The sequence below is a fragment of the Callionymus lyra genome, chromosome 1 (assembly GCF_982586985.1).
Source record: "Callionymus lyra chromosome 1, fCalLyr1.hap1.1, whole genome shotgun sequence".
NCBI classification, from domain to species: Eukaryota; Metazoa; Chordata; class Actinopteri; order Syngnathiformes; family Callionymidae; genus Callionymus; species Callionymus lyra.
In genome coordinates, this window is record NC_141818.1 from 6416453 (window position 1) to 6431110 (window position 14658).

Consider the following 14658-nt stretch of genomic DNA (forward strand, 5'->3'; position numbering starts at 1 on the left):
TTAAGAGTATGCCTTGATCAAGTTACTTTTTTTCAAAATTTATTTGATCAAGGCAACAAAAAACGCAGGATTTTTGGAAAAGGAAGTTGACTATCATACAGGCTCACTAACAAAAAAAGACAAACATCTCGTAAATCATACAGCGTTTGACAGAATTGCCAAATAAAATCCACAAATGTTTAAAAAAGCAACTTGATCAAGGCAACAAAAAAGCCATAATTGTTTCTTTTGTTCAAAGAAAATTGACTTCTCACCGACTAACTAACAAAAAAAGCACAAGAAACGACTTTCAAAAACAGACAAAACACTGGTAAATTTTAAAGGGTTTGACACAATTTCCACAGCTGTGAGAAAAGTAACTTCATCATGGCAACAAAAAATCCATAAGCCATAAAATAGTAGTTAAGTGTCTAACTAACAAAAAACATTAAAAAAAGGTTTAAAAGAAGATAACAGTTTAACTATAGGTTTAAAAAAACAAACAAACTTGATCATGGCAACAAAAACACAACAAATATTTTTCAAAAACCAACAAAAACATTTTAGTACTTGGAGAAATTGCCACACAACCATAATAAAAAATAGTTACTTAAGCAAGGCCACAAAAAAGCCATTGATTTATGAAAAAGGGAGTTGACTGTCTACAGACCAACTACATAAACAACCCCAGAATTGCATCAACCGTACGTATATATATATAAATGATGATTTATATGATGATATATGGCACAAAAAACAGACATAAGGAAGTTGACTGTCTAATTTTTTTTTCAAAACGGACAAAATAAGTCTTTAAAAAAAATAACAACTCATAAATCGTTCAGGCACTTAAGAGGATTGAAATAAAACCAGCACAAGTGTCTTTACTCAACTACTCTTTAAAATACTACAGAAAAAAGACCTGTCAGTGGATGTGTCCAGGAATATTTTGAACGACTGGTTACTCCTGATCACATGACCTCCACCCTGGTGCGGATCCCCTCTGGTCACATCCCGAACTCTCCTAAGACGACATATATGTGGCGCGTGATGAACATCTCAGCACAGACTTTCCACTGTTCCTCCCATGAAAGGAGCTTCTGTTCCTTCGGCAGCAGCTCCTGGTTTCCTGCGGCTCTTTGAAGAACCCGGGGTCGACCCGAAACCGGTCTCAGGAAGAGGCTCGGATATCAATCGTCGCGCACCTCTGGAGAGAATACGGCTTGTTTTTCCTCGCGCCGGACGGGATAACATTCAAGCGACAGATTGACAAGAGGTCGCGGCCCCCGGCGGGAACGATGAGACGTTCGCGATAAAGACATTCGTAATGATCTAATCGAGAATTATTACCACAGGATCTCCAGACGTCGCTGGTTCATCCAAACTTTTTATTTATGTTCACTCATTTCAATTCAAGACTGTGGAAGGTTTTAAAGAGGTTCAATACTTGCGAGCTTAGACTAGTTGTGACGATTTTACGTTCTTTGGAAACCTTTCTTTGGCAAGATGGCTTCAGGACCATAGTCGAGGGTCCAGCAGGTAAAGTCCATTACGAAAAATCTAACTTTATTTTGGCTTTTAAATCATTTATATTATAGTTGTTGACGGTTTATATTTCAATATAGTGTGTTGAGAATCAAATAATATTGATTTTTATTTACAAATAACATGCAAATATTTACGGCCTTTGTTCATTTTTATCTTGCAATTGCTCTTATGGCCGCTAGATGGCAGCATTCATTACGTCCTCCACAGCTAAAGGAACAATGAAATCCCACTGAGATCCTGTCCTGCCAATAACCGAGGACGAGAGGATACAGTCGACTACAGCAGCTCTTAAAGCTGATGTTTGGACGTATTTTTGGTATCAGAACAAATGAAAGCAGTTACGAGATCTGTAAATTCTGCAACACCAGAGTCAAGTACTTGACAATACTACACATATATCCTTGTTACTACAGTACCACAACATATAGTATTGTTGACCCTGTATCGTGATACTAATAGCATTGGTTGTCCAATGAAGATGTGGGAAAGCAAATGTTTTATCATAGAGAAAATTGAACTGAAGTATGATGAGTCAGCACTTTGGTTCAGTCCTTGCTGTTGAAAGTGTTTTCTAAAAAGTTGACTCCGCCGACATCGAAACCTCGACTGAAAGTGTCGCGGATCGTTGATACGAACGTCTCCATCTGCCTGTCGTCGACTCGCAGGTTCTCAGCTGAGCCGTCCGACACTTGTCGCCCGCGTGACACGAGGTGCGACGCTCCAACTGGCCCCTCGCTCAACCTCCAGGAGTCGTGCCCGACGTCTTGGCTGAAGTTCACTCTGGCGCCCGCCGCGCAAACGAACACAAAGGGCCGACTGTTCTGCGGTGCAAGAGTCGGGGTTCGGGGATCGAGGGGTTCGATGACACGCCGGCTGCCAGTCTAAACACGACTGCGGCACCCCGAGCCTGCCAAGTCTGTAGAGCCGCTCTGCTTTAGAGCTCAGTGAGTCAGCCAAAAGCCCTGGACTCACAAAACCTATTTCCAGTCCCCTGGTTTCCACGGCAACAGAAACAGATTGGAACCACATCTGGTAGCCATTTCAGTCCCTGCTAGGAGAGGAAGAAGGAAATTTATGAGTGAGGGGGGAAAAGACAAATATTTTCTGCAATGCAAAGCAGAAAGAACGCAGAGTCAGGTTACACTTGAAAGACGCTGATGGAGGACTGACCAGGAATTTAAGGATTCATCACTGATGAGATGAAGGTCTGGACCGGTCCACTCTGGTCTTACTACTGTTGCTGCCATATGGGCTAACATGTTACATATGGAGTCCCTCAGGGGTCACACTCGGGCCTCTGTTTGGTTTGTGAAAACATCTTCGTGGTAACTTGATGACATCAAGGGTCGACTCGTAAGTCGTCCAATCTGCACTCTCACTGTCACGCCAAAGTTTTGACTGACTTGGTACGCTGAAATTGGACGTAAAATTAGATTTTCATAATGAACTTTGACCTTGAAAGCATACGATCATGCTGACAGTGTTTGAACTGTTTGTTGTCAGTTAGCAATGTGTTTAATAATAGCATTTTGAATACCGTAACGTACATGTTGGCAAAAAAAATAAGTTGTTGTTGTTGCTGCTAACTCGTGTTAGCAACAACTTCTTTTTGCCAACGCGCCAAACATTTTTGAGAAAACTACATTTTGCAGTTAAAGTCTATCTCTTGAAAACAGGGGTTGGTTAATGCTAACTAATAATGGCAACATTAATGCTAATTTGGTAAGTTAAAGACTCGCTGTGTATGTAAGATGTAAAATTGCTTTTAATACTTTTTAAAATATTTACTTGCAAGAAGTATTGGAAGAAATTCACAAAATCTTGAACAGGAATTGATCAAAGTTCCTGCTGATTGTCAACTTATTTTTGTGTTTGTAAGTATTTAATATGCTTGTTTTTTTTCAAATGTTTTCCTCAATACACACTATTTTTACATTCTTTCCCCGGATTTTATTGAATGTACATCTTGAACTTAATATCTATTGTGTGTTAAACCTTATAAGAAAATATCCACATACGTACAACACAAGCAAAGAAAAAGCTAGCCTCAGGTTAGCACCATTGGAATTGCATATTGCTAAATAAGTATATGTTGAATGGTTTTTCCAAAAGTCTCTCAAACATGTCAGAAATAAAACACCAATTCGCCCCCACGTGGTGCTTCTAGTCACTGCAAGGCAGACGTTTAAAAACGGCTCCACCGAGTTTTTTGGGGCAGAAAACTATAAAGCGACTTTTACTGGAAACGGAGCTGCTGCTTCTCCAGATCCAAAACCACAGAGGACTGAGGTCAGCTCCCAAACCATAACGCCGGTGGGGTGCAGTGGGGGAGGCCGGGGGAGGAAACAGCGCCAGCATCAGATGTATGTTCGTAGATTTCCAGTGACATCTACTTACTCTGCGATTTAAGACTGTCATTATAACGAGCCAAAACTCCCTCGCAGCTAAAAAAGTCTGCTCTCGACACTCGCATCGAGAGAAAACCGCACGGAACCGACCTCCCAAATAGACGAGCTGACCGAGTGCTGAAACTGGGTCACAGAGACCGAGAAGTTTGTTGCTCGTCTGTTGCAGCGAAAAATAACCCAAAAACGAGTCTTCAACGTACAGCGTGAGCTAATGTTTGAGTCGACGCTTCCCTTAATGTACCCGAGAATAGTTCTTAATACATCTACCGAAGACGTTTTGTGTTTGTTTACTAAGTATAACTCATTGGTGACGTTGAGTGTTTTGTAGTTCCATCTGGTTCCAGGAAGGTTTTGAAGGATTCATCATTCGCTAGAGTGGCTTTAAACTGCTGTTACTCATGCGTCCACATTAAAATAAGTAAGTAAGTAAGTAAGTAATATTTATTTGTATAGCGCTTTTCCAGACCAGGGTCACAAAGCGCTTTAACAATCAAAACAATACTCAAAAAAGTATATACTTTAAAGATCAAGATAATACTGAGAACAACACAGGAGTTCCAGAAAATCAAGAAAAAGCCTGAACAAATAAAAACGTCTTAAGATGTTTCTTGAAGGAGTCAGTAGATCATCAAACACAGAGGAAGATCGTTCCAAAGCTTAGGAGCAACAGCCTGAAAAGATTTCTCTCCTCTGGTCCTGAACCGTGTTCAGGAACCATCAGTAGATTCTGATCCACAGACCTCAGAGCCCGAGCTGGGGTGTAAGGCTGGATCAGATCACTGATGTAAGGAGGGGCCTGACCATGAATAGATCTGAAAGTAAGAACCAGAATTTTAAAGTTGATCCTGAAAGAAACTGGAAGCCAGTGAAGAGTTTTAAGGATCGGAGAAAAAGTCATAAAAAAACAAGTTTAATGTTAAGAGAATACATTTGATTCTCAACTTCCATGTGATTGTGTTGACAAGTTGTGCTGTTGTTGTTCATTCGACAACATGGTTTATTAGTTAAGATGCTATACTAGAAGCATGAGGTCAGTTCCTGGTTCAGGAAACAGATTTTCTCTCAAAACGAATAAGTTATTTTATTGATTTAATGCTCTGTTATTATTGAAGTCATCTTTCTCAGTGCTTTTCTAGTTTGTATTGTTTGACTCTGAATCTTTATAGACCCGATAAACCAATGAGTAGGAGACCCTGGTGTGTGGCCCTCCCCTCAAGTGTATCCGTGTCAGGGTGTCATGGACTGGATTGTGGTTTTGTACAACCAGAAGCTGATCTGATCCTGAGTGCCTCAGAACCCTGAGACCCATAGAACCAAGATCCAAATACAGCTGGGAGCGTCACACTTGATTTCCCACTGAACTACTTACAGGAGTGGAATTCTCGGTCAGCAGAATCCTGATCCATGAGGTCGAGGGGATCTCCAGCAGTTTCTGGAGGGTCAATCCAAGTAGATGTTTTGAATGTGGTTGCTCAAAGGGACTAGGACCTTATGTACCATAGCTCCATCCACATATCTGGATCCCTCTGGAACTGGCAACTCTTTAAACTAAGTAAAACTACGAGCATTACATCTAGGTCGGCCTTGGTTCACAAGGTCACTGACACTATAAGGAGTTTCTGGATGATACCGTATGATAGGTCCAGGTTGAGGTCGCCAAAAACAACCATAACCTCTTATAGAAATACCCTAGGTGATGGTATCAAGGAAACAAGGACCATTGTCCGAAACCATTCCTATCCAATAGAGAAGCCACACGGTGTCAAAGGACCCGGGGACCCTAGGTCAAGAGCTAGAACAAGGGTCCAGTGAGACTCTGAGGGGGCTATGAAAACCTTGATCAATATGGTCCGTCGGGCTGAGGCAAGTCCTGCCTCCACACTTTCAAATGTAGTCAGTTTCTTTTGGTAAACAAGTGTCTTGTTTTGACGAATCTCGTCCGTCTTTCATTCATGCGACTCTCAGACTCCGATCGTCTCATAACACTTGCATTTTTGCGGCCTCGAACGTGACACCTCATCCATCTTCACCCGCATACTTTCCCAGATGACTTCTGGAAAACGCGTGCACAACTGTGGAAATCGCTCACTGAATAACAGCCCGGTCTGGGTGGTTGCTGTCGCTCTCCTCGTCGTTTCCTTCACCTCTTCCTCCGATTCTCTCGCTATCGCGACAGTTTGCTGGGACTCTTGAGCCTTGAGGTTTCAGCTTTCACGCAACTCTACTGACCCAAACACCTCCCCCCCCCGCCTTCCTCTCTTCGGCTGCAGAAAGTTTCCGCTTTTCTCTCCAGAAACCGTGAAGCATCAGGATCACAAGACTAAACGTTCCACAAAAGCAAATGTGTTTGTGAGGCTCGGCATGGACGGCGTTCACTGGGTTAAGCCTCAGAAGTGGGTCTGCGCTGCTGCAGGACTACACTGGAGCCATTATGGAGGACGAGCATGTGTTTCTGATTAGCCGGCGGAGATTAGAGGGAGGGACCACCGTTTGCTGTCTGCTCACCCCCCTCCTCTCCTACCGACTCCTCTGATGTGGCCCAGGAACCGGACAGCTATGGGTGTCGATCCGACTCCCCTCTCCTTCCCACCTCGGCCGGTCCAAGTCCCCCCCTTCACGCCCACGCCAGGACTGTTCTTGTCTGTTGACCTACTTCTGGTCCAGACGACGTGCCTCGGTGATGCGCCGCAGTCTTGTGACTGAAGAGGAGATAAAGATGGTGGGTCTCAGACTCCGACTGTCTCGCAGAGGAGCCCACCGGCGGTAGGACCTCAGATAAAAGGGGGTTTTCGACCTGGTCCTATTTTTTAAAGCCATACGCCGGATCTTTGACCTCGGTCTGACCAGGGCATCTCAAGTTCTACACCGAGTCTTCAATGACTTGGCTCCCCATTTTATTAAGTATCTCTGTCCCGGATAAGAGAACCTAAAAGAAAAACCGGTTGCTTCCCTCAGTCGGGTCCTGACCCAACACCTGCTGCTCCGAGCCCCACCAGAGAGTTTCCTCTGCCCCCAGCGTGAGTGGAGGAGCCTTTGAGTCAGGGGCCTCATTAGCCTCTTCCTGACAGGATCCTCCACGTGGCCCCACTTCCTCGTGGCTTTACGAGAAGACGGAGCTCAGTAGCAGAACTGATAAGACACCCATCATGACTGTTTACATCTCTCTCTCTCTCTCTCTCTCTCCCTGGACTATAAATAACTCGCCCCGCAGACTGACCGGTGGGACAGGAAGTCAGAGTCTGGCCGAGCTGCTGCCAGAAGGTGTTTGACCGTTTGATCTCAGACTTGAAAAGAAATGTAGTTTTCAAACAACCCATCATAACTTGATGAACTCAACACGGCTTTATAGTCTTCGTGTTCGTCACTATTTTACTTATTTTAGTGTTCACGTGTGCAACAAGGGGGCGCTCTCACACTTGATGAATCAGTTGTTATGCCCTAGAACTGAACTTGAGCTCTTGAAAGCACATTATTTATTCCTCATATGAAAAATAAAAACTTCTTATGTTTAAAATTCAACTTCGTAAATACATTTTGAATGATTTTGTCATACAAAACTAAAATGAAAATAAAATGAAATAAAGTCACATTTATCTTTTATTTTCTTATCATTTTACTTCATTTGAAAAAACAAATATATTTATTAAACGTGTTTTATCCATTAAAGTTTTTAATTTGACAAAACATAACCCAATAAACCAATAAAACTAACTTTTTTCAAAATAAAGCATATTTAAAAATGTACACTCGAAAAATAGATTAATCGATAATGTTCCAATTACTTAAAACCATAAACCTACAAAAACGGAACAGTTCATTTTAGGAAAACACAATTTTAAAGCACTAAACGTGACCATTGAGAATCACTTAAGATTTGAAGTGTCAAAAATTACTTTTAAATGAAGACAGGAAGTAGATTTATGTCTGTATTGTGGTGTTTTTTTTATGTCAGAGTTGGCGGTAAAAAAAAAAAGTCTAATAAATTATAAAATATACGAGGGAGTTGTTGGCTGTTCAACGCTGTGGCCCCTCGAGTTGGACTCTCAGAGGGAGAGAAAAACCTCCTTCATCCCTCAGCTTGTTTTCCACTTTGTCAGCAGAAAAAAAAAAAACGAACAACTTCTGCTTCTCTTTTGGTCACGTGACTGGAGCAGAAACATGCTGATGCTGAACACATGTGGATCCATCCACGCGTCACCACATCATCGCCGCGACCCGGTCCACTCCAGCGGGCTCCAGGATGACCCAGAACACGAGTCCGGTCCTCAAAATGTCTGGAAGACGTTTGCAGCATTCCAGACAGGAAGAGTTTATTTAGTTTGGAGTCGAACCACCGAGCGTTTGTGCGCCTCTTCCCCCACCGTGTGGCGACCCTGGGTTATTGCACGTTGATAAAAAAAAAAACAAATATAAAAAAGGGTATATTTTAATTTGTTTTATTTAATTTTATTAATTTTGATTTTGTTCATAGGCCTTTTCAAAAACAAAAATGAACAGTTTTTTATATTTTTCTTTGGCTATGACGATCATTCATAATCTGAATTTATTCAATTACTTGTTAATATATTAACACGAAAAGTTATTGATATTATTATAATAAGGTATTTATCGTATGTTTTCGCTTGTTATTTTTGTTTGTAATGCGTTTGTATGAACTTTATTTGTATACGCAGTTTTCCATCATTCTCCATTCAGGATTTTTTTTAAATCTAAAAACAATCCAATGATAATCCAAAACTCAGGTCTAGGTCAGTTGTCAAAATATGACAGAAATGAAAACATAAGTGCCAGAAGCGTGTTAGTTTGGCGAAGTAAACTCAAATAATTCAGTTTTTTTTCTTTGCTTTTGTTCAACATCATTCTCAAAAAACATAAATAAAACGTTTTTCTCTTCGACTCTCTGTAATTCCTTAATAACAGTACATTCAATAACATGTTGTTGTTATAATCATGATAGGATTTATATATAATTTCTGCTTATTATTATTCTTTTGAATGGTTTTGTACTTACTTTATTGGTATTTAATTAATTTAGTAGATTAATTGCTACAGAACAAGATGTTTTTAATACATTCATCAGTGAAAATTTAACGTAAATGACTCTATGTATGCTAAATATAACAGCAAGTGAAACAATGGTCAACATTTTGTCTCCTGGCTCAGCTCTTTCCTCACCACGATATCACGACATCATCCTCCCTTCACTCTACAAGACACGTGAACCTCACCTGCGTCAGAACTTCATCTGGACCTGGACCAGCAGAACATCTGTGAAGCTCCCACCGGCGTGTGACGAATAGATAAGAGCGCAGGTGTTGAGACGAGACCACTGACCACTGCAGGGGGGTCCGTGATGGACTGTGAAGTTCATGAATTAAAATTGAAATGGATCGGAACAAACTCTCGTCACCTGTGGAATGACTCGCTGACTCTTCCAGTTTTTGACCAAATTTTAAAGTGTTAATATTTAAAAGTTGGGGCTGAAGTCACGTGACGACAGCGACCCCTCCTCACTGGACCCGCCGTGGTTCCGTCTGCTGCCCCCCACACCTGTGACACTGTTGCAGGATCTTCAGACTGATCGAGCTGGTCCAGGATGAGGTTCTGTTTGGTTCTGGTTCTGCTGCTCGTCGTCCAGGCGGCGACCCAGGAGAACGAGACCGCGAAGGAAGAGAAACGAGTCATTGCCAGAGCGAAACTCTTGGTGAGTCTTTTGAAGAAACCAGTGAATTATTGTTAATAAATACATTAATTTATGTCCTTAAGTTTAGAAAGTCACTTAAAATAAGATTACGAAGTGTTGTTAGAATTTCAACGTGTTTTTTCAATACGATTATATACATTATTAATGCTAATTCCAATATTTATTCATGTTTACCATTGTAATACTAGAATTTTGATATATCATAATTTCATTATTATTAATAAATTAAAATAGATAAGAAACCAAATTAATAATATTTTACTTGAGAAAACACTGAAATATTTAAAGCAGTGTTTCGACTTTAAGAAAAGAAGGTGTAAAATTACAATTTTATTTCCAGTGTAGTAAATTCAACATAGTATTTTTTTGTGGCAGTACAGGCAATAAAGAAATAAGTTTCGTAATAAAATGTTCAAATAGATGAATGACATTTTTAGAAAATGTTTAAAAGGTGTTTTAATGAACCTTAAAATAAAACATCTTGAAATAAAATAACATGATTGAAAAATAAAAAATAAAATATAAAACATCATCAGAAATGTATGAAAATATTTGTAAAAAAATATGTTTAAATATGTATCTAGTATAGATAAGAAATATATACTGTGAAATTAATAATAAATTAATATGTATGTGCATTCGGAGTAAATAAATAAGTGTAATATGAATTAAAGGAACTTTCTTTCTGCTCCACTGCGCCCCCTGCAGGCTCCCAGCGTGGTCGGATGAGGCATAAAGAAGATGCCGGAACTGCATCACTTCTTGATGGATCGCTCCGCGCTCTAGTATCCTTCTCCGCGTCTCTCCCGGATGACCGAGCTGCTCTCAGGGTTAGAATCACCTTGAAATAAACATGTTTTCTCCTAAACTTCTGCGCAGCCACAACCTGGAGTACGATTCCTCGGAGGAGAAGAAGCCTCGTCTCGTATTCTATGACGACAAAGACGAAGTCGTCAAGGTGACATGAAGATTATTAGTTTTATTCAAATAATGACTTTTTCCATGTGCAGTACAAATACTTTTTTCTTTTTTCAACATGGTTTGAAGGGTAAGTGGTAAATTATACATTTTATTTGACATAAAGTAATAAATACACGTTTTATTTAATTGCATTAAAAATAATCTTATCTTGGTTATAAATAAATCATCAAGTAAATTAAATTGTGTTTTGAATACATATTGTAACTTTGTAGATTATTAAATAAATATGTATTGTTTAAATACTTAATTAGAAATATTAGTCGCCGTTGGTTGGCAAATAAAAACTCATTGATTTAATGAATAAAACAAACATCGGTACAATAGTTCACTGACTGACCACTAGAGGGAGCTCGAGGATCACACTTTCTAGTTGTCGTTATTATTCTTGTTGTTTGTTTATTTCCAGACTGTACCCGTCAAGGGCATGAAGGCCGATGACATCAGCGCCCTGTTGGACTCTCTAGGGTTCTACAAGAGGGACCAGAAAGGTGAAAAAGTTCCGGAAGAATTCCAGAACTTCCCGCTGCACGCCCCGCGGGACGAGCTGTGACGACATCTGGTGGCCGCACCGCGCCACTGCACCCCCGGGGACGGCGTTAATGACGAGCGGAACCTCAAGGACCTGGAAAGTTCGGGTTCCGTTCCGAGAGCTCGCCGGCCCCGGTGTCGAGTGTGCAGGTGTCCCGTAAATAAACATGATAAATATATTTGTTACGTTTTTATTCTCAATTATATTCAATCGCAATTCGACATAGGAAGTTATTTTACAAAATAAAAACTTTTCCTTTTAATGTAGGTCTTGAATTAAAGACTAGTGTCCTTCATCCTGACGAACTAAAGCATTTAAAACCTGATTTTAACCTGATAACAAAAAGTTACAAATAAAACAAAAGTAAATCCTAACGGAAAAAAAACAGCTATATTTATTTTCATGACCAGTTACACATAAAAACGGATTATTGTCTGATTGTTGTAATTCATCTCAAATCCAGACATTCAAGAAAAAAAACAAGAAAAATACAAGTGAAAATATTAACATAATTTGAATTGAATTGAACAATAACATAATAATAATAAAAATAAATTGTAATTATAATTGAAACAACTTTATATATTTAATTAAATAGTTGAAAGATCATAATGTAATAATAATAATAATAAAACCTTATTTTTTAAAACTTATATAGCCCTTTTTTAATTGTTGTTCATCTAATATAATGACATCATATTAATTAAGACGTTGTATTTAGTAATTGTAGCAATGTTGACTCAGCATTATGTCCACTAACTTCCTGTAATCCTAACAACCATGTGGTCTAATCTGGCTCCGCCTCCTCCTGTAATCTGATTAACCGGCCTCTGGTCTGGTCACTAACTAGCAGTCAAACCGCTTCCGTCGGTCACCGGGCCACCATGCCGGTCTTCTACTCGCCCGAGAACCTGCAGATGGGTCTGGCCCACGTGGGGACGTCGGTCTGGAACAACGGCAGCAGCCGATTGGACGACGGCGACGAGAGGGGACGCCATCAGACCCCGGGTCAGTGAGTTCAAGTCTGGGTGTCCTATCACAGAAGAGACTGACTAGGTCCATGTGTCCAGCAGCGGTCAACACGCTGGCGTCTCATCTTCCTCTCCAGATGCTTCTTTACTTCAACCTCTTCTACTTCCCCTGCTGGTGGTTCTCCTCCGTCTTCATGCTGGAGGCAAAGGTGAGTCTCGGTGAGAAGGTCCAGGTGGACCAGGAGCTAAGATCTGCTCCTCCAGTTCCAGTACCTTCCTGCCTACTACCAGGGTCTGCTGGTGACCGGCGTGGTTCTCCTCACGCTGGTGGAAGTGATACGACTCTACCTGGGCTACGTCGGGAACCTGAATGAGAAGGTGAGTCCAGAGGCCAGCGGTGAAGGACCTGGAACTGAGGGCTGAAGGCTCCGATTTACACATGAGGTCTCACTCTGTACAACAGTTGATGACAGTATCACTCTTAGCGATGACTGATGGTTCGTTCTGGTCCATGACTGACATATCACTCTCAGGTCTCACTCTGGAAAACAAGTGACATCTCACTCTAGACTTAATTGTATCTCTCAACCTGGACAAAAATTGGTGTGTCTCACTCAGAACTGCAAGCGATGTATCACTCTGACGAAATTCTACATCTCACTGTAGACAAATAATGGTGTCTCACTCAAACTACATTTTGTCCCACTGAGATCAGGAAGTGACGTATCACTCAAAATGTTATATTAATCTCACTCTGTAAAAAAAAAGGGCCATCTCGTTTTAGCTTAATTTTTTTCGCTCACTCTGGACAAGAAGTGACGTTTCACTCTGGATCCAACAAAAAGTGATGTCTCACACTGGACTAGAAGTTATGCATCAGTTGGGATCAGTAGTGATGTCTCACTCTGACTACACTTTACGTCTCACCCTGGACAAAAAATCATGTATCACTCTGACAAAATGGGATGTTTAACTCTTAACAAGAAGTGATGTCTCACTCTGGACCAGAATTTTTATATCAGACGGGACCACTAGTGATGTCTCACTCTGGAAAAGGAGTGACGTATCACTCTGACAATATGTGATGTTTAACTCTCAACTAGAAGTGATGTCTCACTCTGGACCAGATTTTTTTAATATCAGCCGGGACCACTAGTAATGCCTCACTCTGGAAAAAGAGTGACGTATCACTCTGACAATATGTGATGTTTAACCCTCGACAAGAAGTGATGTCTCACTCTGGACCAGAATCTTTATATCAGCCGGGACCACTCGTGATTTCTCACTCTGGAGAAGGAGTGACGTATCACTCTGACAAAATGTGATGTTTAACTCTCAACTTGAATGGATGTCTCACTCTGGACCAGATTTTTTTATATCAGCCAGGACCACCAGCGATGTCTCACTCTGACTATCTTTTACGTCTTATTAGAAAATAAGTGACGCATCACTCTGAGTTCACTTTGGATAAAAAATGATGCCTCACTCTGATAAATCCTGCTAGTTTACATGTCACAGTAGTAGCAGTAGTAGTACTAGTAGTAGACACAAGTGATGCTTCACTCTGGAAGTATGAACTCAAAGCTGTGGTTGTGGGTCCTCAGGTGCCGGAGCTGTCAGTCTTCTGGCTGCTGTCCTTCACCTTCCAGCTTCCCATCCTTCTGTTCTTCTTGACCGACGAGGACACGCTGATCCTGCCTCTGGAGCGAGCCGTGCACTCGCTCTACCTGCTCTTCCTTCTGGCCCAGATCCTGGCCTCCTTCCTGGCTCTCCGGACCATGACCCGAAAACTGACCGTCCTCTTCCACCTGCGACAGCTGGGCAAAGTGCAGAACCTGCGGCACGCCAGCGCGATGAGCGCCACCTATGGGCTCCCGTACTACAGCAGCGTCCTGCCCACGTCCCCGGACCTCTGCCGCTGAACACTGGTCTTAGAACCTACGACTTAGATACTGATGATCCGGTCCTGATGTAGAGACTTTAGAGTCTCTGTCCAGCCTCGTGGTGGGTCAAGCTTGTATATATTTATTTTATATTTCGATTTTATCTTATCATTTATTTATTCTTACAGTTATTTTGTGTTTGTTTTTTTTGTTTTTTTTACGAACAAATATTACTTATACATTTTAAAATACGAATTTGGATTTGTTTTGGTCTCTTTTTTCTCCCCATTTTTCCTATAAATCCTGACCTCTTAAATGTATTACAGCATTACATCACTATTGTTTTATTTTATGTTCACAATTATTTTTATATTTTTATCATCATGGACGTGATATTTGTCGAACTATCTGCTTGATTTTTATTTTTACATTTCTTTTCCTTAGATTATAATTTTGTCATTTTATTTCTTGAATTCCTACTTTTTTCTGACTTAATACCTTCCTTTGTTTCATGTATTATTTATATTATTCATAACATTATTTAATGTTTTAAACAACAGGAAATTTGACCCAAAAAAAATGAACATGGGATATTTTTCTAAACAAAAGTGACATTTCTTAGCTTTTAAAGTATGTACTTTTTTGAGTATTGTTT

The 14658-nt window shown here is 40.6% G+C and overlaps 2 protein-coding genes across 2 annotated transcripts; both read left to right on the forward strand.

Moving 5' to 3' along the window:
- The first annotated feature begins 9531 nt into the window (after positions 1-9531).
- selenoe (selenoprotein e) lies at positions 9532-11327 on the forward strand. Its single transcript, XM_087795947.1, has 4 exons — positions 9532-9639; positions 10348-10424; positions 10519-10597; positions 11027-11327. Exons 1-4 carry the CDS (start codon positions 9532-9534, stop codon positions 11168-11170), a joined length of 408 nt encoding a protein of 135 aa, XP_087652073.1. The 3' UTR covers positions 11171-11327.
- A 706-nt stretch (positions 11328-12033) lies between these two features.
- LOC148087639 (transmembrane protein 17A) lies at positions 12034-14119 on the forward strand. Its single transcript, XM_087796539.1, has 4 exons — positions 12034-12157; positions 12220-12329; positions 12385-12498; positions 13725-14119. Exons 1-4 carry the CDS (start codon positions 12034-12036, stop codon positions 14040-14042), a joined length of 666 nt encoding a protein of 221 aa, XP_087652665.1. The 3' UTR covers positions 14043-14119.
- The last annotated feature ends 539 nt before the right edge of the window (positions 14120-14658 follow it).

Coding starts and splice junctions, on each gene's coding strand:
- LOC148087639 (XM_087796539.1), top strand. CDS start 12,034: ATGCCGGTCTTCTACTCGCCCGAGAACCTGCAGATGGGTCTGGCCCAC. Junction 12,158..12,219: donor GGGACGCCATCAGACCCCGG/GTCAGTGAGTTC, acceptor CCATGTGTCCAG/CAGCGGTCAACACGCTGGCG. Junction 12,499..13,724: donor TCGGGAACCTGAATGAGAAG/GTGAGTCCAGAG, acceptor GTGGGTCCTCAG/GTGCCGGAGCTGTCAGTCTT.